Source organism: Schistocerca serialis, chromosome 7 (genome assembly GCF_023864345.2).
Source record: "Schistocerca serialis cubense isolate TAMUIC-IGC-003099 chromosome 7, iqSchSeri2.2, whole genome shotgun sequence".
Lineage (NCBI taxonomy): Eukaryota > Metazoa > Arthropoda > Insecta > Orthoptera > Acrididae > Schistocerca > Schistocerca serialis.
This window is the reverse complement of record NC_064644.1, coordinates 289,783,071-289,810,268: the sequence shown is the minus strand read 5'-3', so window position 1 is coordinate 289,810,268 and position 27,198 is coordinate 289,783,071. Positions and strand designations below refer to the sequence as shown.

The window sequence follows — 27,198 nt, the reverse complement described above, 5'->3', positions numbered from 1 at the left end:
AGTGTATATTTGGGTGCCTGTGTGGCTGCACATGTGAATGTGTTTACCTTTACTAGAGAAAGATCAAGAGCTAGAAAGCTGGTGTGATTACTGTTTTCTGTTACGTGTATCTGTGCATCGTGCATTGATCCAATGTAGGTTAGTGGGTGGTTGCCTTTGCCGTTGCCATACTCTACATATGTACAGGTGTGCATACATATTATATTACTGTTTACAAATATACTTATTGCAATATTTGAATCAGTATGTTATTGTTGCTTTACAATATTGCTTTCAAGTTGTATGTATAATTGGTTCTTTGTTAAAAATAGTGAAACCATAATTCTGCATTTTGAGTATTGTCTCATTTTATTTTCTTAGACTTACCACAACAAGCTGGTATCATAGGAACTTCAGTGGCTATGCCAGTTGTATCATCCGTCCCTACTGTTTTTACTGGGCAGCAAGTTCAGCAAGCAGGTGTGTTGAGAAAATTTTCCGTTCTATATTTTTTCACTCTTATTTTGTTTCTATTTCTGCCTGATTTGTTATTTAGCTGCTGAATGAAAAACTCTACAACTCAGCATGCTGTTGGATAGACTACTTTCATTTGCTTGTCATTTTAAATAATTAAAGTTTAATGACTACAAGGACAATTCAAAGCTTTACTTGCTTCCATTACTTATATTGCTGTATTTAAGGATATAATGTGTTTCAGGCAGAGGAGAAAGAGATTGATAAATGCATACACTGATGAGTCAGAACATTATCATCACCTGCTTAAACTGTGTTGGTCCGCCTTTGGAATGCAGTAGAGCAGTGCTTCTGTATGGTATGGATTTAACAAGTCATTGCTGAGTTTCCGGAAGTATGTGGCATCAGATGGCTACACATAGGTTGCACAATTCCAAGATGGAATGTAACAATATATGAAAAGGATAGTTGCTACTCACCCTATAGCAGAAATGCTGAGTCACATAAAGGCACAACAAAAAGACTGTCATAAAGTTAGCTTTCAAACAAGGCCTTTGTCAAAAGTAGACAACTCACACACACACACACACACACACACACACACTCGTGCAAGTGCAACTAACAAACACATGACCACAGTCTCTGCCAGCTAGAGGCGGCTCTAGTGTGTTATTTGCATTTGTGTGAATGTGTGCATGTGAGTATGTGGTCTACTTTTGACAAAAGACTTGTTGGCTAAAACGTAACTTCCCGACAGTCATTTTGTTGTGCATTTCTGCGAGTCAGCATCTCTGCTATATGGTGAGGAGCAACTATCCTTTTCATATATTGTCATACAATTCCTGATAGGTATGGGTCGGTGGGTGCGAACTCCATGCCTGGTAGCACCTGATGTGTATTCCATCACATTTAGCTCAGGTGAATTTGATAACCCAAGACATTCATGTGTCTTCACTATTGTACTTCTGAAATCAATGTAGCGTGGACCTGGCCTTGTGTCATGGACAGATATCCTGCTGAAAGATGCCATTGCTGTCAGAGAAGACATTAAGTACGAAGGGATGCAATAATTTTATTGTAGCCCACTGTTGTTAGTGTATCTTGGATTACTACCAGAGATCACAAGGAAATCCAGGCAAATGTCATCCGTAGAATAACATTGCCCCTGCTGGTCTGCGTCCATGGCATGGTGCACTTTTCGATTAGCCTTTTGTACCTAGACACAACCATTGACATGATGTAAGTAATTCAACTGAGCAAGCGACATGATTTCATTGTACCATGGACCAGTTATCCTATGTGCACTGCAGTCGTAATTAACGGTGTCTTTGGGTCAATATGGGAACATTGGGCATCTACGGAAGAGGTAGAAGGATAGTGAAACTACCACTTTGTACTAAATGGTTGGACATCCATGACTTCGCAGAATGTGGGATTCAGCGGCTTGTCTGTTCTGTTAAGTAGAGTAGATGGTTCTGTGCGGCATTTCTGCCAAAAAAGCAAAACTGGTGCACGCACAAGTGTTTCGGAGCATACTGTTCACTGTACATCGTTCAACATGGAGGTCCACAGCAGACCATCCCGATGTGTTCACATGTTGACCCAACAGCATGGTCAGTTACGATTTCAGTGGGCATGGGACCATCGGGATTCAACTATTGATCAATGGAAATGTGTTGGCTCTTTGGGTGATCACATTTTTGGTACACCAGGTCGATGGTAGTCTCCATAAATGCCATCAACATGGTGCAAGGTGGCTTGAAACATGTTGTATGCCACGGACGTAGGTTGGTGGGAACGGAATTATGCTATGGGAGGACATTCTCCTGCACTTGCATGGTAACTGTTGTAGTTGTGAAATACACACTGCCATCTGCGAACCACTTGCATCCCCTAATGCTTGATGTCTTCTCTGACAGGGAAGTCATCTTTCAGCAGTATAATTGTCTCAGAGCCAGAACTGTGATACAGTGGTTTTAGGTGTGTTACAGTGAACTCACTTTGATGTCTCAGCAACCAAATTTGACTGATGTAAATACTACAGAACCCTTCTTGGTCGCTATTGGGCGCCATCACCATATAAGCAAATCAGTGGCCCTTTATTCATGTGAATTACATGACCTGAGCATACCTCCACATACCTACCAACAGACTGTTGGATCCCTAATATGCAGAATCAGTGATGTATTTCATTCCATAGACAGACAAACAAGCTATTAAGCAGGTGGTCATAATGTTTTGGCTCATCAGTGTATGTTTTGTGTGTGTGTGTGTGTGTGTGTGTGTGTGTGTGTGTGTGTGTGTGTGTGTTTCGACATTTAGATGTTAATTATGAATTTTGTTCGTTGGATATATTATTGAGCTGCCATGTACAAGCACAAAAGGTGGACTTACTATTGAGAAGCATGTTCATAAGTTACAAACAAAAAGCAAAATTGAGCATCAGTGGATCAAAGTAAGGCCAGTTGTACACAGCCATCCTTTCCTGGAGCTCGTGAAGTATTTCCCACTTAAAAGAAATACTTTCACAAATTACTAAGAAAAATAGTGAGAGCTTTATTGTAGTTGCTATTTTTCCATGTTGTTGTTGTGGTCTTCAGTCCTGAGACTGGTTTGATGCAGCTCTCCATGCTACTCTATCCTGTGCAAGCTTCTTCATCTCCCAGTAACTACTGCAACCTACATCCTTTTGAATCTGCTTAGTGTATTCATCTCTTGGTCTCCCTCTACGATTTTTACCCTCCACCCTGCCCTCCAATACTAAATTGGTGATCCCTTGATGCCTCAGAACATGTCCTACCAACTGATCCCTTCTTCTAGTCAAGTTGTGCCACAAACTTCTCTTCTCCCCAATCCTGTTCAATACCTCCTCATTAGTTATGTGATCTACCCATCTAATTTTCAGCATTCTTCTGTAGCACCACATTTCGAAAGCGATTCTCTTGTTTTCCAAACTATTTATCGTCCATGTCTCACTTCCATACATGGCTACACTCCGTACAAATACTTTCAGAAATGACTTCCTGACACTTAGATCTATAAACGATGTTAACAAATTTCTCTTCTTCAGAAATGCTTTTTTTGCCATTGCCAGTCTACATTTTATATCTTCCTTACTTCGACCATCATCAGTTATTTTGCTCCCCAAATAGCAAAACTCCTTTACTACTTTAAGTGTCTCATTTCCTAATCTAATTCCCTCAGCATCACCCAACTTAATTCCACTACATTCCATTATCCTTGTTTTGCTTTTGTTGGTGTTCATCTTATATCCTCCTTTCAAGACACTGTTCATTCCGTTCAACTGCTCTTCCAAGTCCTTTGCTGTCTCTGAAAGAATTACAATGTCATCGGCAAACCTCAAAGTTTTTATTACTTCTCCATGGATTTTAATACCTACTCCAAATTTTTCTTCGGTTTCCTTCACTGCTTGCTCAATATAAAGGTTGAATAACATCAGGGAAAGGTTACAACCCTGTCTCACTCCCTTCCCAACCACTGCTTCCCTTTCATGTCCCTCGACTCTTATAACTGCCATCTGGTTTCTGTACAAATTGTAAATAGCCTTTCGCTCCCTGTATTTTGCCCCTGCCAACTTCAGAATTTGAAAGAGAGTATTCCAGTCAACATTGTCAAACACTTCCTCTAAGTCTACAAATGCTAGAAACGTAGGTTTGCCTTTCCTTAATCTTTCTTCTAAGATAAGTCGTATAGTCAGTATTGCCTCACATGTTCCAATATTTCTATGGAATCCAAACTGATCTTCCCCAAGGTTGGCTTCTACTAGTTTTTCCATTTGTCTGTAAAGAATTCGCGTTAGTATTTTGCAGCTGTGGCTTATTAAACTGATAGTTCGGTAATTTTCACATCTGTCAACACCTGCTTTCTTTGGGATTGGAATTATTATATTCTTCTTGAAGTCTGAGGGTATTTCGCCTGTCTCATACATCTTGCTCACCAGATGGTAGTGTTTTGTGAGGACTGGCTCTCCCAAGGCCATCAGTAGTTCTAATGGAATGTTGTCTACTCCCTGGGCCTCGTTTCAACTCATGTCTTTCAGTGCTCTGTCAAACTCTTCACGCAGTATTGTATCTCCCATTTCATCTTCGTCTACATCCTCTTCCATTTCCAGAATATTGTCCTCAAGTACGTCGCCCTTGTATAGACCCTCTATAAACTCCTTCCACCTTTCTGCTTTCCCTTCATTGCTTAGAACTGGGTTTCTGTCTAAGCTCTTGATATTCATACAAGTGGTTCTCTTTTCTCCAACGGTCTCTCTAATTTTCCTGTAGGCAGTATCTATCTTACCCCTAGTGAAACAAGCCTCTAAATCTTTACATTTGTCCTCTAGCCATCCCTGCTTAGCCATTTTTCACTTCCTGTCAATCTCATTTTTGAGACGTTTGTATTCCTTTTTGCCTGCTTCATTTACTGCATTTTTATATTTTCTCCTTTCATCAATTAAATTCAATACTTCTTCTGTACCCAAGGAGTTCTACTAGCCCTTGTCTTTTTACCTACTCTATCCTCTGCTGCCTTCACTACCTCATCCCTCAAAGCTACCCATTCTTCTTATACTCTATTTCTTTCCCCCATTCTTGTCAATCGTTCCCTTGTGCTCTCCCTGAAACTCTGTACAACCTCTGGTTTAGTCAGTTTATCCAGGTCCCATCTCCTTAAATTCCCACCTTTTTGCAGTTTCTTCAGTTTTAATCTACAGTTCATAACCAATAGATTGTGGTCAGAGTCCACATCTGCCCCTGGAAATGTCTTACAATTTAAAACCTGGTTCCTAAATCTCTGTCTTACCATTACATAATCTATCCGAAACCTGTCAGTATCTCCAGGCTTCTTCCATGTATACAACCTTCTTTTATGATTCTTGAACCAAGTGTTAGCTATGATAAGTTGTGCTATGTTTCCATAGTATATGTATTATTCATTTGTCTTCATCCTTTTATAGAGAAGTCACATTACCATACTACCAGAGTCTAAGAAACTAATTGTACATGAAGCTTTGAAACAAGTTTCATGAAATAGACTCTACAGGAGTAGTAATTTACATACAACAGTGATCTAGTGCACCAGTTTCACTGTATCTCCTTGACATAAATAGCGTGGGCGGTCGCAGAGGGTGGGCTTACTGGTAGTTGGGAGCTCCAACGTCAGGCGCGTAATGGGCCCCCTTAGAGATATGGCAGCAAGAGAGGGGAAGAAAACCAATATGCACTCCGTGTGCATACCGGGGGGAGTCATTCCAGATGTGGAAAGGGTCCTTCCAGATGCCATGAAGGGTACAGGGTGCACCCATCTGCAGGTGGTCGCTCATGTCGGCACCAATGATATGTGTCGCTATGGATCAGAGGAAATCCTCTCTGGCTTCCGGCGGCTATCTGATTTGGTGAAGACTGCCAGTCTCGCTAGCGGGATGAAAGCAGAGGTCACCATCTGCAGCATTGTCAACAGGACTGACTGCGGACCTTTGGTACAGAGCCGAGTGGAGGGTCTGAATCAGAGGCTGAGACGGTTCCGCGACTGTGTGGGCTGCAGATTCCTCGACTTGCGCCATAGGGTGGTGGGGTTTTGGGTTCCGCTGGATAGGTCAGGAGTCCACTACACGCAGCAAGCGGCTACACGGGTAGCAAGGGTTGTGTGTCGTGGACTGGGCGGTTTTTTAGTTTAGATGGCCTCGGGCAAGTACAGAAAGGGCAGCAGCCTCAAAGGGTGCGGGGCAAAGTCAGGACATGCGGGGTCCAAGCAGCAATCGGTATTGTAATTGTAAACTGTCGAAGCTGCATTGGTAAAGTACCGGAACTTCAAGCGCTGATAGAAAGCACCGAAGCTGAAATCGTTATAGGTACAGAAAGGTGGCTGAAGCCAGAGATAAATTCTGCTGAAATTTTTACAAAGGCACAGATGGTGTTTAGTAAGGATAGATTGCATGCAACTGGTGGTGGCGTGTTTGTCGCTGTTAGTCGTAGTTTATCCTGTAGTGAAGTTGAAGTCGATAGTTCCTGTGAATTATTATGGGTGGAGGTTACACTCAACAACCGAGCTCGGTTAATAGTTGGCTGCTTTTACCGACCGCCCGACATAGCAGTATTAGTGGCAGAACAACTGAGAGAAAATTTGGAATACATTTCACATAAATTTTCTCAGCATGTTATAGTCTTAGGTAGAGATTTCAATTTACCAGATATAGACTAGGACACTCAGATGTTTAGGATGGGTGGTAGGGACAGAGCATCGAGTGACATTATACTGAGTGCACTATTTGAAAATTACCTCGAGCAATTAAACAGAGAACCAACTCGTGGAGATAACATCTTGGACCTACTGATAACAAACAGACCCGAACTTTTCGACTCTGAAAGCGTAGAACAGGGAATCAGTGATCATAAGGCCATTGCAGCATCCCTGAATATGGAATTTAATAGGAATATAAAAAAAGGGAGGAAGGTTTATCTGTTTAGCAAGAGTAATAGAAGGCAGTTTTCAGACTACCTAATAGATCAAAACGAAAATTTCTGTTCCGACACTGACAATGTTGAGTGTTTATGGAAAAAGTTCAAGGCAATCGTAAAATGCATTTTTGACAGGTACGTGCCGAGTAAAACTGTGAGAGACGGGAAAAACCCACCGTGGTTCAACAACAAAGTTAGGAAACTACTGCGAAAGCAAAGAGAGCTTCACTGCAAGTTTAAACACAGCCAAAACCTCTCAGACAAACAGAAGCTAAACTATGTCAAAGTTAGCGTAAGGAGGGCTATGCGTGAAGCGTTCAGTGAATTCGAAAGTAAAATTCTATGTACTGACTTGAAAGAAAATCCAGAAAGAATATCCAGACACTCTGGGATGATGATGGCATTGAAACAGAGGATGACACGCTTAAAGCTGAAATACTAAACACCTTTTTCCAAAGCTGTTTCACAGAGGAAGATTTCACTGCAGTTCCTTCTCTAAATCCTCGCACAAACGAAAAAATGGCTGACATCGAAATAAGTGTCCAAGGAATAGAAAAGAAACTGGAATCACTCAACAGAGGAAAGTCCACTGGACCTGACGGGATACCAATTCGATTCTACACAGAGTACACGAAAGAACTTGCCCTCCTTCTAACAGCCGTGTACCGCAAGTCTCTAGAGGAACGGAAGGTTCCAAATGATTGGAAAAGAGCACAGGTAGTCCCAGTCTTCAAGAAGGGTCGTCGAGCAGATGCGCAAAACTATAGACCTATATCCCTGACGTCGATCTGTTGTAGAATTTTAGAACATGTTTTTTGCTCGCGTATCATGTCGTTTTTGGAAACCCAGAATCTACTCTGTAGGTATCAACATGGATTCCGGAAACAGCGATCGTGTGAGACCCAACTCGCTTTATTTGTTCATGAGTCCCAGAAAATATTAGATACAGGCTCTCAGGTAGATGCTATTTTCCTTGACTTCCGGAAGGCATTCGATACAGTTCCGCACTGTCGCCTGATAAACAAAGTAAGAGCCTACGGAATATCAGACCAGCTGTGTGGCTGGATTGAAGTGTTTTTAGCAAACAGAACACAGCATTTTGTTATCAATGGGGAGACGTCTACAGACATTGGAGTGACCTCTGGCGTGCCACAGGGGAGTGTTATGGGACCATTGCTTTTCACAATATATATAAATGACCTAGTAGATAGTGTCCATGCGACTTTTCGTGGACGATGCTGTAGTATATCGAGAAGTTGCAGCATTAGAAAATTGTAGCGAAATGCAGGAAGATCTGCAGCGGATAGGCACTTTGTGCAGGGAGTGGCAACTGACCCTTAACATAGACAAATGTAATGTTTTGTGAATACATAGAAAGAAGGATCCTTTATTGTATGATTATATGATAGCGGAACAAACAATGGTAGCATTTACTTCTGTAAAATATCTGGGAGTATGCGTACGGAATGATTGGAAGTGGAATGATCATATAAAATTAATTGTTGGTAAGGCGGGTGCCAGGTTGGTGGTGGTGGTGGTGGTGGTGGTGGTTAGTGTTTAACGTCCCGTCGACAACGAGGTCATTAGAGACGGAGCTCATGCTCGGGTTAGGGAAGGATTGGGAAGGAAATTGGCCGTGCTCTTTCAAAGGAACCATCCCGGCATTTGCCTGAAGCGATTTAGGGAAATCACGAAAAACCTAAATCAGGATGGCTGGAGACTGGATTGAACCGTCGTCCTCCCAAATGCGAGTCCAGTGTGCTAACCACTGCGCCACCTCGCTCGGTGGTGGTGCCAGGTTGAGATTCATTGGGAGAGTCCTTAGAAAATGTAGCCCATCAACAAAGGAGGTGGCTTACAAAACACTCGTTCGACCTATACTTGAGTATTGCTCATCAGTGTGGGATCCATACCAGATCGGGTTGACGGAGGAGATAGAGAAGATCCAAAGAAGAGAGGCGCGTTTCGTCACAGGGTTATGTGGTAACCGTGATAGCATTACGGAGATGTTTAGCAAACTCAAGTGACAGACTCTGCAAGAGAGGCGCTCTGCATCGCAGTGTAGCTTGCTCGCCAGGTTTCGAGAGGGTGTGTTTCTGGATGAGGTATCGAATATATTGCTTCCCCCTACTTATACCTACCATGGAGATCACGAATGTAAAATTACAGAGATTCGAGCGTGTACTGAGTCTTTCAGACAGTCGTTCTTCCCGCGAACCATACGCGACTGGTACAGAAAAGGAAGGTAATGACCGTGGCACGTAAAGTGCCCTCCGCCATACACCGTTGGGTGGCTTGCGGAGTATAAATGTAGATGTAGATGTAGATGTGTAGCGACACTTCCAAATTATAAAATGAGCCATATCCTAGATAACTGCAATCACACTTATGCAGTGAAATGGTCTATTCTGCAACACATTAAACAGAATACTTTAATGAGTTATCTAAACAATCCACTCAATTATAAACATATTTGATCATTTCTTAATATATTGAGGCTTGTACGTATAAAACATATACAGGGTGTTTCAAAAAGGACTTTACAACTTTAAAAATTCGTATAAATTTATTGAAAGAAGATATAAAGCTGAGTTTAGTGTTACTTTGTAGGGAAACACATCAAGTTTTTTTTACCTTAAACTAAAGATGTTGCTTGTGTTACCCTGCACACATGCCATCAGAAGTCAGTTTCTTCCCAAACTCACTGTAGCATTGCAGGTGTACCTTGTCATTGGCAGCGTAACTTCTTGCTCTAAGTTCAGGTAAAGAAGCTGGCAAAGGAGGTACAAACATGATATCCTTGATGAATCCCCATAAAAAAGTCGATTGTTGTCAGGTTTGGGGAAAGTGGGGGCCATGCAATTGGCATATCATGGCCAATACATTGACCTGGAAAGCGGTCACTGGGAAAATCCTGGACAGCCAGGTAATGGGGTGGTGCACCACCTTGCATGAAGTAAACATTTCATTCTTTGTCATCCTTGTCAATCAAAAATTGTTGTAACATATCCAGGTACACTATCCCACTGATGTTTCTCTCATCGAAAAGAAAAGGGCTGTACACTTTGTTCTTGCTCAGTTCACAAAAAGTGTTCAGTTTAGGGCTATCACGAACCTGTTGCAATGTTTGACGTGGATTTTCACTGCTCCAAATTGTACAGTTGTGTGCTAACCTTGCAACTTAAGTGAAAAGTTAACTCATCAGAAAAGATGATTTTGTCCAAGAAATGTTCATTCTCATGTAATCGATTTGCCATATCCGCAAACAAGTTCTTGCGAGCAATTTTATTAGTGTCTTTTATTGCTTGTACGATCATCAATCTGTATGGTTTCAAATGCAAATGGTTTCTCAGCACATGCCGAACTGTCATATGTGGGGTTTGCAGTTTGCGAGATGCATGCCGGGTTGATTTCATAGGGCTGTTGGCAAAACGTTGTCTCACTCACTGAATGACACCGCCAGATGTGCTTAGACAACCTGCATTTTTCCCATGTCTTATCGAGCACCCTGTTTCTATAAAACGTTTATGCCACTCAAAAATTGTAGGCCTACTAGGAGGGTCTTTAATGTACTTGGTACAGAAATTATGCTGAACTGTTGTCGCTGACTTCGATTCTTGAAACCAAAACACACAACTTGCACACTTGGGTCCAGTGAAGGCAGCCATCTTAACTGAACTGCAGCCAGCACTCCTTACAGTGCAGTTCGGCACCAGTGAACTACGGAAGACACAACTTGATGTATTTGCCTACAAATTGACAGTACACTCACCTTTGTAGGTACTATGAATTAATTTACATGAATTTTTTCAAAGTTGTGAATGCCTTTTTGAAACGTCTTGTATTGTTGGTCTATAACTAAAAAGGAACTAGTGAGCTGACTTGCAAGAGACTAACAGCCTTTGTCATTTGGTAATAAATAATTTTGAAACTTGCTGGGAGATGAATTTTTTTTTTCCTGAAAGCAATTTTAACACCTGTATGCCTATCATTGCAGCAGTTTATCTTCCAATGATTAAAAGCGTGAAACTACAATTGAAGAAATGCTGAGACAGAGGGAATTAACATAAATAAAGGCCAGGTGGGTGGTGAGAACCAATGACATGTTGTAGTGCTAGTTCCCACCTGCACGGTTCTGAGAAATTGGTGTCTGGGGGAAGAATCCAAATGGTGCGTGTGGTGAAACAGGCACAGAGATGACTTCTGAAATTTTCCTGGTGTATTTCTTCCTCCAGTAATTTTTGAGGTTGCAGCCGGATCCCATTAACATTCTGCCACAATATTTTGGCCCAGAGACATCCGGCCATCCTCAGGTGAGTAGACAAAATGCTGAAGAGACCTGATGCAGTGATGGTATTTATAGCGAATTTCATGCACGCGAATCGTTCTGGCAATGTATGGCACATGCGATAGGAGGTTACATGCACAAGGCACCGAAGTTACGTGTGCTGCCCTCAGTCGTGAAGTAAGCACAAACTAATCACTGAGTATCGACTGAGCATGTCGATTCCGTTGTGACTGCATAATTTTAATAATAGGATTCCAATTTTTATCAAGCTGAAAGTGGTTGTCACGATTCATTAAATTATTGGCAAGATGTATTTCCACGTTTTCTTTAATTACAGAGTCCCAGAAGCTGGAAATCGGTGCTAAAATTTTGGTATTATCGTATTCCATTGGATGTCCTATGGAAATTCAATGTTCTGCCCCTGCTGATTTTAAAGGTTGCCACAGGCAGGTGCGTCTTTCATGTTCTACACAGCGTTGCTGAACCTTTCGTGTCATCTGACCTATATATGCAGAGCCACACTCACAGGGAATTGTAAATCGTCTATAATGGATCCAACTAAGGCTCTGCTCTTTGCTGGTGGATGGAAGATGCCATTGATATTATGCTTCCTAAGCAATCAGTCTATTTTAGAACACATTCCCAGCATACAGAAGGAATGCAGTAGATTTATAGTCATCAGTCTCCTCAGAGCGTTACTTCTTGTTATTATAATTGTGCATGGCATTCTGTATTTGACGCGAAGTATAGCCATTCTCTTTAGAAACCTTTTCCAAATGCATTAATTCTTTATGAAGGCCATCAGCATCCGAAATTACATGCTCCTGATGAATTAAAGTACTGAGAACATCGGCAGTTTGAACATACTCTCTCCTCAACTTATTTTTTATTTAATAACGAATTTTTTGAACAAACTGATGGTGTTGCCATGGGGAGTCCCTTGTCTCCTGTGGTGGTCAATCTTTTTATGGAAGACTTTGAGGAGAAAGCTCTTGAGTCCGCCGTCTTAAAGCCTATTGTTTTCTGGCAGTACGTAGATGATACTTTTGTTGTATGACCTCATGGCAGACAAGAAGTGTAGAAGTTCCTTTGTCATTTAAACACTTTACATGATAACATCAAGTTTACTATGGAAATTGAGAAAGATGGGACTTTACACTTTGTAGACGTGTTAGTATGCCATAAGAATGATGGGTCTTTGGGACATTCGGTGTACAGAAAACCCACACGTACAGATCTATATCTTCAGGCGTCCAGCTGCCATCACCCCATACAAACTGCCAGTGTTCTCAGTACTTTAATTCATCGGTCACATGTAATTTTGGATACTGATAGCCTTCATGAAGAATTATTGCATCTGGAAAAGGTTTTTAAAGAGAATGGCTATACTTCGCCTCAAATACGGAAGGCCATGCACAATTATAATAACAAGAAGCAACGCTCTAAGGAGACTGATGACAACTATAAATGAACTCTGTGTTCCTTCCATATGCCAGGAACGTGTCTTCTAAATAGGCAAATTGCTTAGGAAGAATAGTATCAATGTCATCATCTGTCCACCATCAAAGAGCAGGGCCTTAGTTGGATCTATTAAAGATGATTTGCAATTGAGGAAGGCGGGTGTTTATAAAATTCCCTGTGAGTGTGGCTCTGCATATATAGGTCAGACGACACGAACAGTTCAGCAACGCTGTGTAGAACACGAAAGACACACTCATCTGCGGCAACCTTTAAAATCAGCAGTGGCAGAACATTGCATTTCCATGGGACATTCAATGGCATACAATAACACAAACATTTTGAGCACCAGTTTCCAGCTTCTGGGACTCTGTGATTAAAGAATCCGTGGAAATACTACATCTTGCCAATAATTTAATGAATTGTGAGAACCGCTTTCAGCTTGATAAAAATTGGAATCCTATTATTAAAATTATGCAGTCACAACGGAATTAGCATGCTCAGTCAATACTCAGCGATTAGTTTGTCCTTAGTTCACTACTGAGGGCAGCACACACAACTTGGGTGCCTCGCGCATGCCACCTCGTAAGGCGTGCTGTAAACTGCCAGTGCGATTCGCATGCGTGGAATATGCTATAAATACCATGACTGCATCAAGTCTCTTCAGTACTTTGTTTACTCACTTAAGGATGGCCGGATGTCTCTGGGACAAAATATCATGGCAGAATGTTGATGGGATCCGGCTGCGAACCCGAAAATTACTGGAAGGCACCGAAATCATGACTGTCATGTTGTACAGCATGCTTTGCAACAGGATATTGTGTATGCACCCTCTGCCTATTCCCATTCATCCTGAAGTGATAACTGGGTGGTAGTCATACTGCTCTAAAAGGCTGAACATGTTTATTTTTGCATGCCTACCACCCAGTTATCAGTCAGGATGAATGGACGTAGGCATAGGGTGTATAAAGGCAACACATGATATCCTGTTGCTAAGCATGCTGTACAGCATGACAGTCATGTTTTTGGTGCCTGTTTCACCACACTTGCCATCTGGATTCTACCCTCAGACACAAGTTTCTCAGAACTCTGTAGATGGGAAGTAGCACTACAACACGTCCTTGGTTCTCGCTGCCCACCTGGCCTTAATTTACGTTAAGTCTTTCCATCACAGCATTTCTTCACAGTAACTACTTCTTTCTTCACACAATTTTAGTTTTCTACCTCTTCCATTTTTTGCCTCATCTATTTTTTGCCATCCCACCCCCCACCTTTGTTACATACAATTCACTTAACTTTTCACTCTTATTAACTCATGCATGATGTTCTAGTAGTAATCTCTGTCTTGCATATTACCCTGTCTTCCACCTTTAAGCTCTCAGGTTTTCAAATCTCATCTGGTGCAGTCCCAAACAATTGGTCTTTCCTTCTCAGCCCGTCTGTAGGTCTCCCTTGATCCGGGGCTCTGGGTGACTTTTCTGAACTATTCGCCTTTCCTTAAACCTCTCCAGTCCTTTTCCTTCACCTGTCTTCCTTCCACTTCAACTCTTCTGCCAGAAGAAGGAGCCACTGGTTCCAAAATCTTAAATCTTGTAAATGTTAAATTCTTTTGTGTGTGTGTGTGTGTGTGTGTGTGTGTGTGTGTGTGTGTGTGTGTGTGTGTGTTTTTTCCCCTGCCACCACTTGGTGAGTAGATGTTTTGTCTATCCATTTAAATTGTATTGATTACACTGTATTGATTATTTTTGTTGTTATAATTATTTATTTAGTTTTTATGGTGACCCAGCTCTGATCGATATAGGAAGTCGTGACTGTCAGTACTCCAAACAATATTCTGCACACAGTAAAGAAGCCTGCTTTCGCTAACTCGAAGTGAAATAGCAGCCTGAAAGTGAAGCATTTAGGGCATGCTGCTGGATTAGACAAAGATCAGTGTTCATCGTGGTTTATAGTTAAGCACGTTTGTTTCAGTTGAAGGGCTGAAAGCGGTGAACGGTGGTTGCTGTGTTTTTGATCTTGGCCACAACTCAAGCTTCCAAAAATGTTAGATAATGTTCAGATCTTTTTGGGTAGGCCACTCCAAAGATTCCACTTCACTTTCTTCAAAGCATGAAGCTGCTGGAAAAAGTATTATTACACATATGACATTGTACTGTTTACCTCAAGTGCAGGTAAAGTTGAACATTGAATGGAAGGGCTTAATAGAGCGACTTTGAAACAAGTCATTAAAATATAGGACAATACGCCTGAGGTGATAACTAACAGAGTGAAAAGAAAATTGTACAAATCAACATTGAATTTATATAATCAGTTGACGAGCTCCGGTGTTTAGAACAGATGAAGGTGTCTGGATGGACAGAAATAGAAATAAACAGAAGAGTAAAAGTGGTCTGAAATGCTTTTAGAAAATTAAATAGGGTTTTTAGCATTAACCTTATGATGTGCATAAATAGGAAACCTTACAGTGTACATTATCAGTTTTCACTTATGGCACCGAGACATGGAGATTTAATGTGAAAACCATTTAAAATTTATAGTTTGCTCAGTTAACAGTGGAAAAATGCAAATTGAAATTGCTAGGACAGAAGGAGAACAAAGAAATTGCTCAGGGAACATTCTCCTTTCCTTTCTTGACCATTTCTGTATCAGTCTTCACAACAGTCTATATGTTTATATTCAGAGCTGCAGCAATTTGTAGATTACCTTGTTAATCGTGGCAGTGAGCCACCATTAAGGTTTTCACTCTCAACCTTGGCACATAACACACAAAGCATTTCTCTCAGCTGACGTCATACAGTGGTACCCTAGCCAAGAGAATGACATTGAACTTTCCACTTACAACGTTCAAAAAGCTTGCTTCAGACATGGTTCAGCACCACATAAGTAAAGCAAAAATTCTGGCAGTAAAAAAATAAATAAATAAATAAATAAAATAAAAACAAAGAAAACAGAATCACAGGGTGCAATGAATAATCATACAGAACAACAAGCTGTCTGAAACAGAAGCAAGTAAGAAGTGTTTTGGTGGTGGGGTTAATGTATAAGGGACATTCAAAAAGAAATGAGCCGGAGAAATATTTACAGAAACCAGTACCTGTATGTTAGAAGTATTGACCCTGGCTGTTGAGACACTTGTCCCACTGTGACACAAGGTAGCGAATGGCTGGCTCATAAAATTCCCGGGGCTGTGATATTAACCAGTTCTGCACGCACAGCTGGAAGTTGGCGTCCAAGGTGAATCATTTGCCACCACTCATGCCAGGAACGCATTCCCTTCCTGAGTAAAGTGCTGCAGATGAGCAAGACAGTGGGCCATTCAACATGCTTCCTGGTGTGGTTGAAGACCAGGGGGCACCCTTTGGGCACACACTTTGCACATGTGCATTTGTTCCTTCATGATGGTGTGAACACTACCGAGACTCAACCCGACCATGCCGGCTACGGCTTTCACTGTCAATCAGTGGTCCTGGGTAATGAGTGCTCCAGATTGTGCATCATTGGCTAATGACACCCATCCTTCCCGCAAGCGCTTGTGCTATGCCTTGACCCTTGCAAGGGACATGCAGTATTCGCCATACACTTGTGACATTCGTCGATGAATGTCCATTCCTCCTACTCCTTCCGCTGTCAGAAAATCAGCAACACCTCTTTGCTCTTCTTTTGACGCCTCTATGTCACTGTTTGCAATGTGACTGGCAGCGTTGGACAATTGATGCATGCTGCTGCTAGCTGTGTATAGTCAAGAGACGTGCACACATGCCCTCTAGTGACGGGCTGTGGACTTCCACTTTCTGGTAGGAACCAAACCTCGTTACACACGCCACTTTATTACCATCCTGTCACTGGTTTGCGCATTCCATTTCTTTTTGAATGCCCCATATAATTATTAAACATGGTGGTTACTGCAGCTACACGTCTCGTGGGAATGGCAGAATGCTTGTTGTGCCTCCCCCTTGGACCTCACTTCACTACTTGATACATAGCTGCCAGTCTTAAAGTGATTTGAGCAGATTATAGTAATTTGATGTGTGGAATTTGTCTGCAGCCTTCATGTAAGTATTAAAGATGTAATCTCCACGTAACAGCTGTAAATACAGGGTGATTCAAAAAGAATACCACAACTTTAGGAATTTAAAACTCTGCAACGACAAAAGGCAGAGCTACGCATTATCTGTCGGCGAATTAAGGGAGCTATAAAGTTTCATTTAGTTGTACATTTGTTCGCTTGAGGCGCTGTTGACTAGGCGTCAGCGTCACCTTTCTTCGAAGGTGCTACTATAACTGGACTACAGTATCTGGAGATGTTAGAAAATTGGCTGTTCCCTCAGCTCGAACAAGAAGCACAACAATTCATATTTCAGCAGGATGGAGCGCCACCACATTGGCACTTATCTGTCCGTAACTACCTGAACATCAACTACCCGAGGCGATGGATCGGCCGCCAGGCAGCCCGTGACAGAGCACTTCATCACTGGCCTCCAAGAAGCCCTGATCTTACCCCGTGCGATTTTTTCTTATGGGGGTATGTTAAGGATATGGTGTTTCGGCCACCTCTCCCAGCCACCATTGATGATTTGAAACGAGAAATAACAGCAGCTATCCAAACTGTTACGCCTGATATTCTACAGAGAGTGTGGAACGAGTTGGAGTATTGGGTTGATATTGCTCGAGTGTCTGGAGGGGGCCATATTGAACATCTCTGAACTTGTTTTTGAGTGAAAAAAGAAACCTTTTTAAATACTCTTTGTAATGATGTATAACAGAAGGTTATATTATGTTTCTTTCATTAAATACACATTTTTAAAGTTGTGGTATTCTTTTTGAATCATCCTGTATTTTTATTCATTGTGATTACAGTTTCAGGTGTTACTCATTTTTAAGCAGAAATCACAAATGGCGGACATTCAAAACTGCAATAGCAATACATAACAGCTTTGGCAGTTATAAGTGGAAACTACTATATTTAAGAAAAAAGTAACAAAAATAGTGGAGTGTTCCGATTACGGTTTAACGTGAGAGACATATTTTAGAACGTTAAAGAATTATCTGCATTGAGCAGTGTTACAGCATGAACTGTGACGTTATCTCATTTGAAAATTAATATCCAAATAACTACCCATTTCCTGTTGCAGGTGACATCTATTCCTATTTTTTTTCCTCAATTATTGAAATTAAAGCTGAAGTTAATTTTTGGGAAATATTTTAACATTTTTTAATGCCTTTTGAGAAGTTTGCAAGAAATATGACTTTTTGCATGAATATCTCTTCTGTGCAGTTGGACAGTTGAGTGGTCCACCTCCTCCAATAATGGGTGTGCCACCACCACACTTAAACCAGCAGATGATTCAGTCACAGCAACAGCAGCATATGTTGTCACAACAGCAGCAACCTCCACCAACATCACAACCACAGCAGCAACAACCACATCCACAACCTCATTTACCACCAGTTCAAGTGCAACTTCCTCCACCTGGCCTACATATTCCGACACATCAAGGTCCACTTGTCCCGCCCCAACAGCATACCACGCAGCAGCAGCAGCAGCAACAACATCTACAGGTATGATTTTGTTGTGTTGCATAAAAGAAGATAGTCATTTCATGAATAGAGAGCAGAAAGTAGTTTGAAAGTTTTGTTATTTATACAAGATAAAATTCATTTGTACTCACTTTCATTTCTTCCCTATAAAGTGGAATCCAGATTATCTTATCTAGTAAACATCACATTTACACTTAGGTGTAGTTTACACGGAGATACTATGTTGTGAAACTTAAGTTTCTAACCTTCTGGGTGGAAAAATATGTAAAATTAGGGATATACATATATAAAGGATTGGTGTGAACAGTTAACACTAGCTTTCAAGCTCTTTCTCTTTTTATAGTAGGAGCGAGCGCGCGCGCGCGCGCACACACACACACACACACACACACACACACACACACACACACACACACACATTCCGTTTTGAGATCTTCTAACTTTTTTTACAGAAAACTGTCAGTCAGCATTTCCGTAAATGTGACATGAAGTGTGGGTCACTGACAAACTGGTTGGTTTATGGACAGTTACGGTATGCACAAGTGCTTGATGGACATTGATTATAATCATTGTGAGAATAAAGTGTGATTCATTGTTGTATTTGAGACAGTTCTTTGTAATATTAACATTGAAGGATTCATTATGTCGGTGTTACCAAGAAAAATATATCCTGGAACAAATAATATAATTGATAAAGATCCCTGCCTGCAATTTGAAAATGCTTGGCTCTGAGGGATGAAGTAGTGAAGGCAGCAGAGGATCAAGTAGGTAAAAAGACGAGGGCTAGTAGAAATCCTTGGGTAACAGAAGAAATATTGAATTTAATTGATGAAAGGAGAAAATATAAAAATGCAGTAAATGAAGCAGGCAAAAAGGAATACAAACGTCTCAAAAATGAGATCGACAGGAAGTGCAAAATGGCTAAGCAGGGATGGCTAGAGGACAAATGTAAGGATGTAGAGGCTTATTTCACTAGGGGTAAGATAGATACTGCCTACAGGAAAATTAGAGAGACCGTTGGAGAAAAGAGAACCACTTGTATGAATATCAAGAGCTTAGACAGAAACCCAGTTCTAAGCAAAGAAGGGAAAGCAGAAAGGTGGAAGGAGTATATAGAGGGTCTATACAAGGGCGACGTACTTGAGGACAATATTCTGGAAATGGAAGAGGATGTAGACGAAGATGAAATGGGAGATAAGATACTGCATGAAGAGTTTGACAGAGCACTGAAAGACCCGAGTCGAAACAAGACCCCGGGAGTAGACAACATTCCATTAGAACTACTGACGGCCTTGGGAGAGCCAGTCCTGACAAAACACTACCATCTGGTGAGCAAGATGTATGAGACAGGCGAAATACCCTCAGACTTCAAGAAGAATATAATAATTCCAATCCCAAAGAAAGCAGGTGTTGACAAATGTGAAAATTACCGAACTATCAGTTTAATAAGCCACAGCTGCAAAATACTAACGCGAATTCTTTACAGACAAATGGAAAAACTAGTAGAAGCCAACCTTGGGGAAGATCAGTTTGGATTCCATAGAAATATTGGAACATGTGAGGCAATACTGACTATACGACTTATCTTAGAAGAAAGATTAAGGAAAGGCAAACCTACGTTTCTAGCATTTGTAGACTTGGAGAAAGCTTTTGACAATGTTGACTGAAATACTCTCTTTCAAATTCTAAAGACGGCAGGGGTAAAATACAGGGAGCAAAAGGCTATTTACAATTTGTACAGAAACCAGATGGCAGTTATAAGAGTCGAGGGACATGAAAGGGAAGCAGCGGTTGGGAAGGGAGTGAGACAGGGTTGTAGCCTCTCCCCGATGTTACTCAATCTGTATATAGAGCAAGCAGTAAAAAAAAAAAAAATATGTATATATATTCGGAGTAGGCATTAAAATCCATGGAGAAGAAGTAAAACTTTGAGGTTCGTCGATGATATTGTAATTCTGTCAGAGACAGCAAAGGACTTGGAAGAGCAGTTGAATGGAATGGACAGTGTCTTGAAAGGAGGATATAAGATGAACATTAACAAAAGCAAAACGAGGATAATGGAATGTAGTCGAATTAAGTTGGGTGATGCTGAGGGAATTAGATTAGGAAATGACACTTAAAGTAGTAAAGGAGTTTTGCTATTTGGGCAGCAAAATAACTGATGATGGTCAAAGTAGAGAGGATATAAAATGTAGACTGGCAATGGGAAGGAAATCATTTCTGAAGAAGAGAAATTTGTTGACATCGAGTATAGATTTAAGGGTCAGGAAGTCGTTTCTGAAAGTATTTGTATGGAGTGTAGCCATGTATGGAAGTGAAACACGGACAATAAATAGTTTGGACAAGGAGAGAATAGAAGCTTTCGAAATGTGGTGCTACAGAAGAATGCTGAAGATTAGATGGGTAGATCACATAACTAATGATGAGGTATTGAATAGAATTGGGGAGAAGAGGAGTTTGTGGCACAACTTGACAAGAAGAAGGGACCGGTTGGTAGGACATGTTGTGAGGCACGAAGGGATCACAAATTTAGCATTGGAGGGCAGTGTGGAGGGTAAAAATCATAAAAATCATAGAGGGAGACCAAGAAATGAATATACTAAGCAGATTCAGAAGGACGTAGGTTGCAGTAGGTACTGGGAGATGAAGAAGCTTGCACAGGATAGAGTAGCATGGAGAGCTGCATCAAACCAGTCTCAGGACTGAAGACCACAACAACAACAACAACGACGTATGTGCTCAGACGTCAGCAGGAAGTGATCCTGAAGATACTGATGAAATAGGAAGCTTCAGTAAAAGCACAGGTGTCCAAATACAGCAGTTACCAAAAGTATACAATGTGAAGATAATAGCAAAAATACAAAATTCAGAATTTAATATGTTTGAAGTGAAGAGCTTTGTTAGCTGAAAGCTGGAGGAAAGAAACTTCCAAAGTAAATAGCATCACAAATACCTGAAAAAAGATGGCCAGTGATGGAGTTTGGAATGCATTATCGATACTGTTGAGATAACTGAATTTTCACTTGCCAAAATAAGTGGAATACAATCTGCAGTTTCAATTCCAGTCCTAATGCTTCTTGCATTCAGTATGTTAATTCCATAATGCACTTAAACTCTGTTCTTCGATTTACAAAGCAGTTTCTGAGTCTTCCACAGTTGTTCTTTCAACAAGGTCATGGAACACCAGAGCTGATGTCTTCTCTTCAACCATTCATGAATCCAAATATCTTCATTCCTTCTCTTTTCCTCTGATTTAAACAAACATGAACTCTCTGCCACTACTAATCTAGCCATCCAATTTTCATTTCTAATAATGAAAATAATGCTTCAGAACTTATAAAATGTGGAAACTGTAGTGTACTGATATTTCTGTGTTGACAGCCATTTATGGAACTACTTGTGCAACACTGCTTTCAAGAAATGAGTATCATAACATAGTGTCTCCATGTAATTAATAGAGGTTTTGGTAATTAATAGAGTGCCGTAATTTACGTATACTGTTGTTACTATATGGTGAATTTTATGGCTGAAGCATTTGCAACCAAAGAGACTGGGGAGATAAAGGAGCACACTTACACCACTTTCTCATTATCATACATTTTGTTTTTAACTTTCTACATAACTAAAAGCTAATTTAGATAGTATTTGTTGAAAGGAGTATCGGAAAACTTAATGTATGCTGTTGTTCTCCCCATATTTTAAAAACCATCTTTTTTTATCTTTATGAAACTGAAGAGTTAAACCTAAGAAATTGTGACTCTAGGTCTCAGTAAGAGAGAGCTACACGAATCACAATACACGAGGGGTGACTGCTGTACTTGAAGCTGTGACATGATATGTTACTTAAGTTCTCCAAATTACTGCTATATGATTTAAAAGATATCATATCTTCTATTAAAACAACTGTAGCATTTTATGTATCTTCCTGCTGTGCTAATTATCTTTTTCTACAATTGTGGTATTGGGTATTTGTGATTTCACAAGGAAAGTATTTGGGCTCGAACAAACACATTTACTCCACAACCTCCACTCTCCCTTAAAGGTCCCTTATTGCATGGGTGATATCAGCAAACCTCTGCAGTCGTCCATTAGAGGCTGCTGAATATGCCCTGTCGAATTCGACCTTCGCCTGCTGCCACACCAGTTGAGACCAGTAGAGGGTGCTCTGTGTAATTAAAGTTGCGATTTGTAAAGTTATATATGTGGTGAAGTATCAGATGGGTCAGCAACTGGTAATCAACCCTGCTAATGTACTGCAGTTGGCTGAAGTTACGATGAACTCTTCATTGTGAAGATGGTATTGATGTGGAAGATGAATTATTCACATGTTTTCTGGTATCTGTTATAGTGCAAAATTATTACCACTCATTAGAAACTGTTGTACACTAACTCACAATTATGATGCTATTGACAATGATGACAAACATTTCACTGCAAGCAGTAATGATATGGCAAGTTCAAGAAGGAGCTGTGGAAGCAGTGACAATGAATTCCATCCTTATCCTGACAAGAAATTTAAACTCGTAAACATTATCTTGATGTTTAATGACAACACACTAGACAATGTATAAGATGATTACCATGTCAGAGTTCCAACATATATGACAAGCTCGTGTAAAGATACCCTAAACCGAAGGTTAAAAGCAATATTAAAAGAGTACTAGACTAAGAGACAAAATAAAGAGACGTGAATACAGTTTTCAAGGGAAATATTACGCTGCAGTTCAGTATCGTCAAGCAGCATGTAATGGCAAAAAGGTAAGGATAATGAAGAAAATGGTGATTCAAAAAACTCATACATTTGTTGCTGAAGCCAATGCACACATCATGACATAAAACATCCAAATGGGTTCTTTATGGAACTGTGACCAGGGTCAGTTCAACTGTGAGCTGTATTCCGAAAGAAGGCTATCCATGAAAAGAGAGAGAGACTATTTCAGTGTTGCAGTCAGTTAACAGTGCAACACAAAGCTACATTATCAATGTTGCTATATCAGTGGCTGGACAATCAGCAGACGAACTCTGTATATGCTTCCTAGAACAAAATGGAAAGCTTGGACCCTGTATGTCAAGGGAAATAGGTGAACGATGCATTCCAAATGACTTTATAGATGTGTATGTGGGAAGATGATGAAAGGACATCTTAAGATGTTTGCATTTATTGTTAAGATATCTGCATTGCATGTGGTTTCTATAGTGACATCTGTTATTATATCTAGTGAGTGTTTGCAGAGTCTTGGAGAAATAAATCACTCATCAGCACATTTAGAGGTACATAATGGTCCTATAATCAAAATTTCACATAGATATGTTCATGCAAAAGCAAATACTTTCCTTGTTAGTGAATTCTTAATATATGTAGCACTGACACTATCATAGCATTGTGTTAGTGAAACTTTCAAAAATGGAAAAAAAGTATATTAATTTTATGCTAATGTTTTGGTAGTGATGGTAAGCTTTAACAGCAACACAGCCCTGTAAGTTGCTTTCATCAAGGCCCTGTTCAACACGTGGAATTTGTGAATTTTTAAATATTTGCCATTTCAGATATTGTAAGCAGGAGAAAGATGCTAAAAGCAGTTAGTGCTTTTGTTTTTATTAAATAATAATAATAATAATAATAATAATAATAATAATAATAATAATAATAATATTCTGGCAGTGAAGGTGCTTATGATCCAGAAATTTAGGCGTCTGATTTGTTTTGATTTGTATGTGCCATGCTACTTCATAATTAATGCATGCTCTGATTCAAGTTCAAGAAACAGTATCTTTGCTTATTATTTTTTTGTGAATTTTCACATGTTTTCATATCTCACAATTTTCATCAGTAAAAATACTTATAATGTTTGAATACAAAGTTTTGTAATTTAGCGCAGCTGATATGAGGCTGGTGGGGGTGAGGAGATCAAGATGGCATGGTTATGAAATAGCTGCTGAAGTCTGACATGTCAAGCTCAGTAGCGTACTCTGCCATTAGGCATTTAACTACACTCTAGGCCACAGTTAAGAGATGGTCATTTGTTGGAACTGGTGTATAATATGTGATGGGACTGGTATAGGCTGTACTGAGTGGTTCCTTAGGACTGGTCTTATACATTCATTTTCCACTAGGGTGTGTCTTATGTATCACTGTATGGTAGGAGGATGTATTTCAGAGATCCATGTTTCATCATTCATAAGTAATAATTTTAGTTCAAAATACATCTTTGTGGTCATATAATTTCGTAAGATTTGCATATGTGTTTTGTGTTATATAATTGTCGTCCCTATTTTGGTGTCTCACAGGAGACATATGCTAATGTCTCAGGTTTTCCTGTTGGATTGTGCCGATAGAGGTGTCATAGTACAGTTTTAACATAATACATTGTCACAGACATCACCACCAACCTCAGCCTGCTTATTGCCTGGGCCATAATGCACCATCCTGAATTCACAACCAGTGCAGAACTTCTGATATGAACATACCAGATGAGCATTGGACATCACAAACTAAATTTCAGCCATATTTGTTTGTACTTAATTAAGATCAAACTTTGACAGTATTTTTTATCACTGTCTTTATCCTACTTTACATCTAGAATTTTGCCCCACCAGTTACTTTATGATTGACAGAAGAGGTTGGGTACAGTTACTACTCACCATGTTTTCTGTTCTGTTCATGGATGCTGTATTGGAAGGCTGATTGTCTATATTCTTCGGTGTGCTGTCTAATGTTTCCAGTTTTGTTGCTCTGGTTCATAAATGATACGTGTTTTGAGGAAGTATACACTCCTTAGAATTTTTAGAGAAACTCTTTTCTATATGTAGTTTGATATGTGACAAGTATTAAAATGTGGCTCATATGAGTGTTTTTGTAAGCTACTACTTGTGTATATAATCCAAACTTCCTAAGAATCCTTAAAAGGCTATACCTGTCCCCCCCCCCCCTTTTCCTGCCAGAATGTGGTTGTTACTTTTCTGAATTGTTGTCATTTGGAGTTAGTATGCAGATCACTTATTCTTTAAAAAAAGTGTGGGGACTTCTTTCTACCTACATATCTTAGTTGCCAAGTGTTGCTCCAAGTGCTAATTGTTTGCAAATATGATTAAATTCCTCTTTGCAAAATTGGTTAAATTCCTCAACTGTGTTGTGACCATACCTCAGTAAACGACAGTATTGGTTGTACACAACATTCTATCTGGCAATTGTTTTATATATAAGTGTGTATATGTGATAAACAGCAACAGTCCAAAACTCCACATCCTTGAGGTTTATCTGATGCTACATTTGTGTCCAGTGATTTCTTATGATCTATATCCTTCTTCCATTTATTTGCCTGATTAGATATACAGTATGTCCTGTGAATGAACAGGCCTTCATAAAATTGAAAAGCCCACCATACATATTATTTGCCAGATGTATAGACTTATGAATAAGAGAAATAAAAAAAATTCATCTGCCCAGACTATCTTGTGTTTATGTAGACGTTTTAGTTTAGTTCCAGCTGTGCAGTTGATTATTTCTTTTAAGTTTTTCATCTTTGCATTTATGAGGTGGTTAATCTGAGAAAATTATAGTTGGTTAAGTGTATCATTTGCATGATTTTTGTCAAAATTATATGGGACAAGACAGTCTATAGGATGTATATACATTGTGTGTGTGTGAGAGAGAGAGAGAGAGAGAGAGAGAGAGAGGGGGGGGGGAGAGAGAGAGAGAGAGAGATTGTCTGGTGACTATTTCCAGATTGTTAAATTTAATGGAAATGAACATATGAGCTTTTGCCATCACTAAATGTTGCAAGCGAAGCAAAAATTTAACAATGAATTAAAACTTTCTCTATCACACATGCTACCAGTATTTAATATAATGTTCATTTATTGACCAGGAGTAATTTTTCAGAAGAAATAATATTAGTTAATTTTTAAAATTTGCTGTGCTACCTGTCAGACATTTTCTGTTACCACAAATGATTTTTGTGGCTGCATATCTGAGCCACCGATGTGTAGTAATGAATAATAATAATAATAATAATAATAATAATAATCATGTTTTCTTCTAGTGTTGTAACTGTGGATATTATTATTCTTGTCAAATTGTGATACACTTTCTTTATGACAGATTGAAGTATCATTAATTATGTTGTGAACATTCAGTTAGCATGCTTAAAGCCTTGGAAGAGGTCCCTGCAAGATGACTGACTGAACAACACTCATGATTCTTACTGCTTAATGTCATGCAGCCACTACTTTCTGCCTAAGTGATGAGTTACACCAAAAAATTATGCTATCTGTGAAGTAAGTGTTTGAGAAGCCCCTTAACATATTCCTACTAGTTCAAGTGGCCAGTCAGTTTTCTGAGAGCCTTTGGAAAAAGATATACATTATTGGCAATTTCTATTGTTTACACTCTTCAAACTGAATTATTTATAACTCTTGTGTTAAACTCTGAGGATGTATATTAAATGGAAGGTCATTCGAAAATCCATTTGGACTTCATTCATAACTTCTATCTAATGACTAAGATTTTCCCCTTCTAGAATTATATGGATCAGTAAACAAAATTGTTTCCATTCTTTTTGCTAAATATGATTCAAATCACTTGTTTATAACATAAATTCTGTAAAACTTTAGCTTGTTAGAGTTCTCAGTGAAAGTCTTGTAAAGTAAAATTCGAAATCTTGCAGTCACTCCTTTTTGTAACAAACAACAAAATAGATGAGTTCAGTCTGCTGACTGGTTTGATATAATTTCTGGTTTGATATAATTTATCAAAGCTTTATGGAGCTGTTTCATAGTCTCAGATATCAAAAATCAAAAACATATTGCACAATGCTCCTCTCTCTTTGGCTCTACATGTAATTTTGCAAATCACATTATGGTGTGTGGAGGAGGTTTCTTTGTATATCACTGTAACTTTCCCCCTTTCTTGCTCCAGTTGCAAATGGTGAGTGAGAGGAAGTAGTTTTAATAGATTTCCATGTGTGCTCAGTTCTCATTTAGTGAGATTATACATAG

At 39.8% G+C, this 27,198-nt stretch overlaps 1 protein-coding gene across 5 annotated transcripts in view; it reads left to right on the top strand.

The window, feature by feature from the left end:
- The window catches only part of LOC126412848 (uncharacterized), a 309,701-nt gene that overhangs the window by 167,454 nt on the left and 115,049 nt on the right, over positions 1-27,198 (top strand). For all 5 annotated transcript variants that reach the window (XM_050082699.1, XM_050082700.1, XM_050082704.1 and 2 more), the window contains 2 exons: positions 361-459; positions 17,939-18,222. In XM_050082699.1, the coding sequence (XP_049938656.1) occupies positions 361-459; positions 17,939-18,222 (383 nt within the window). The remainder of the gene's footprint in view (positions 1-360; positions 460-17,938; positions 18,223-27,198) is intronic.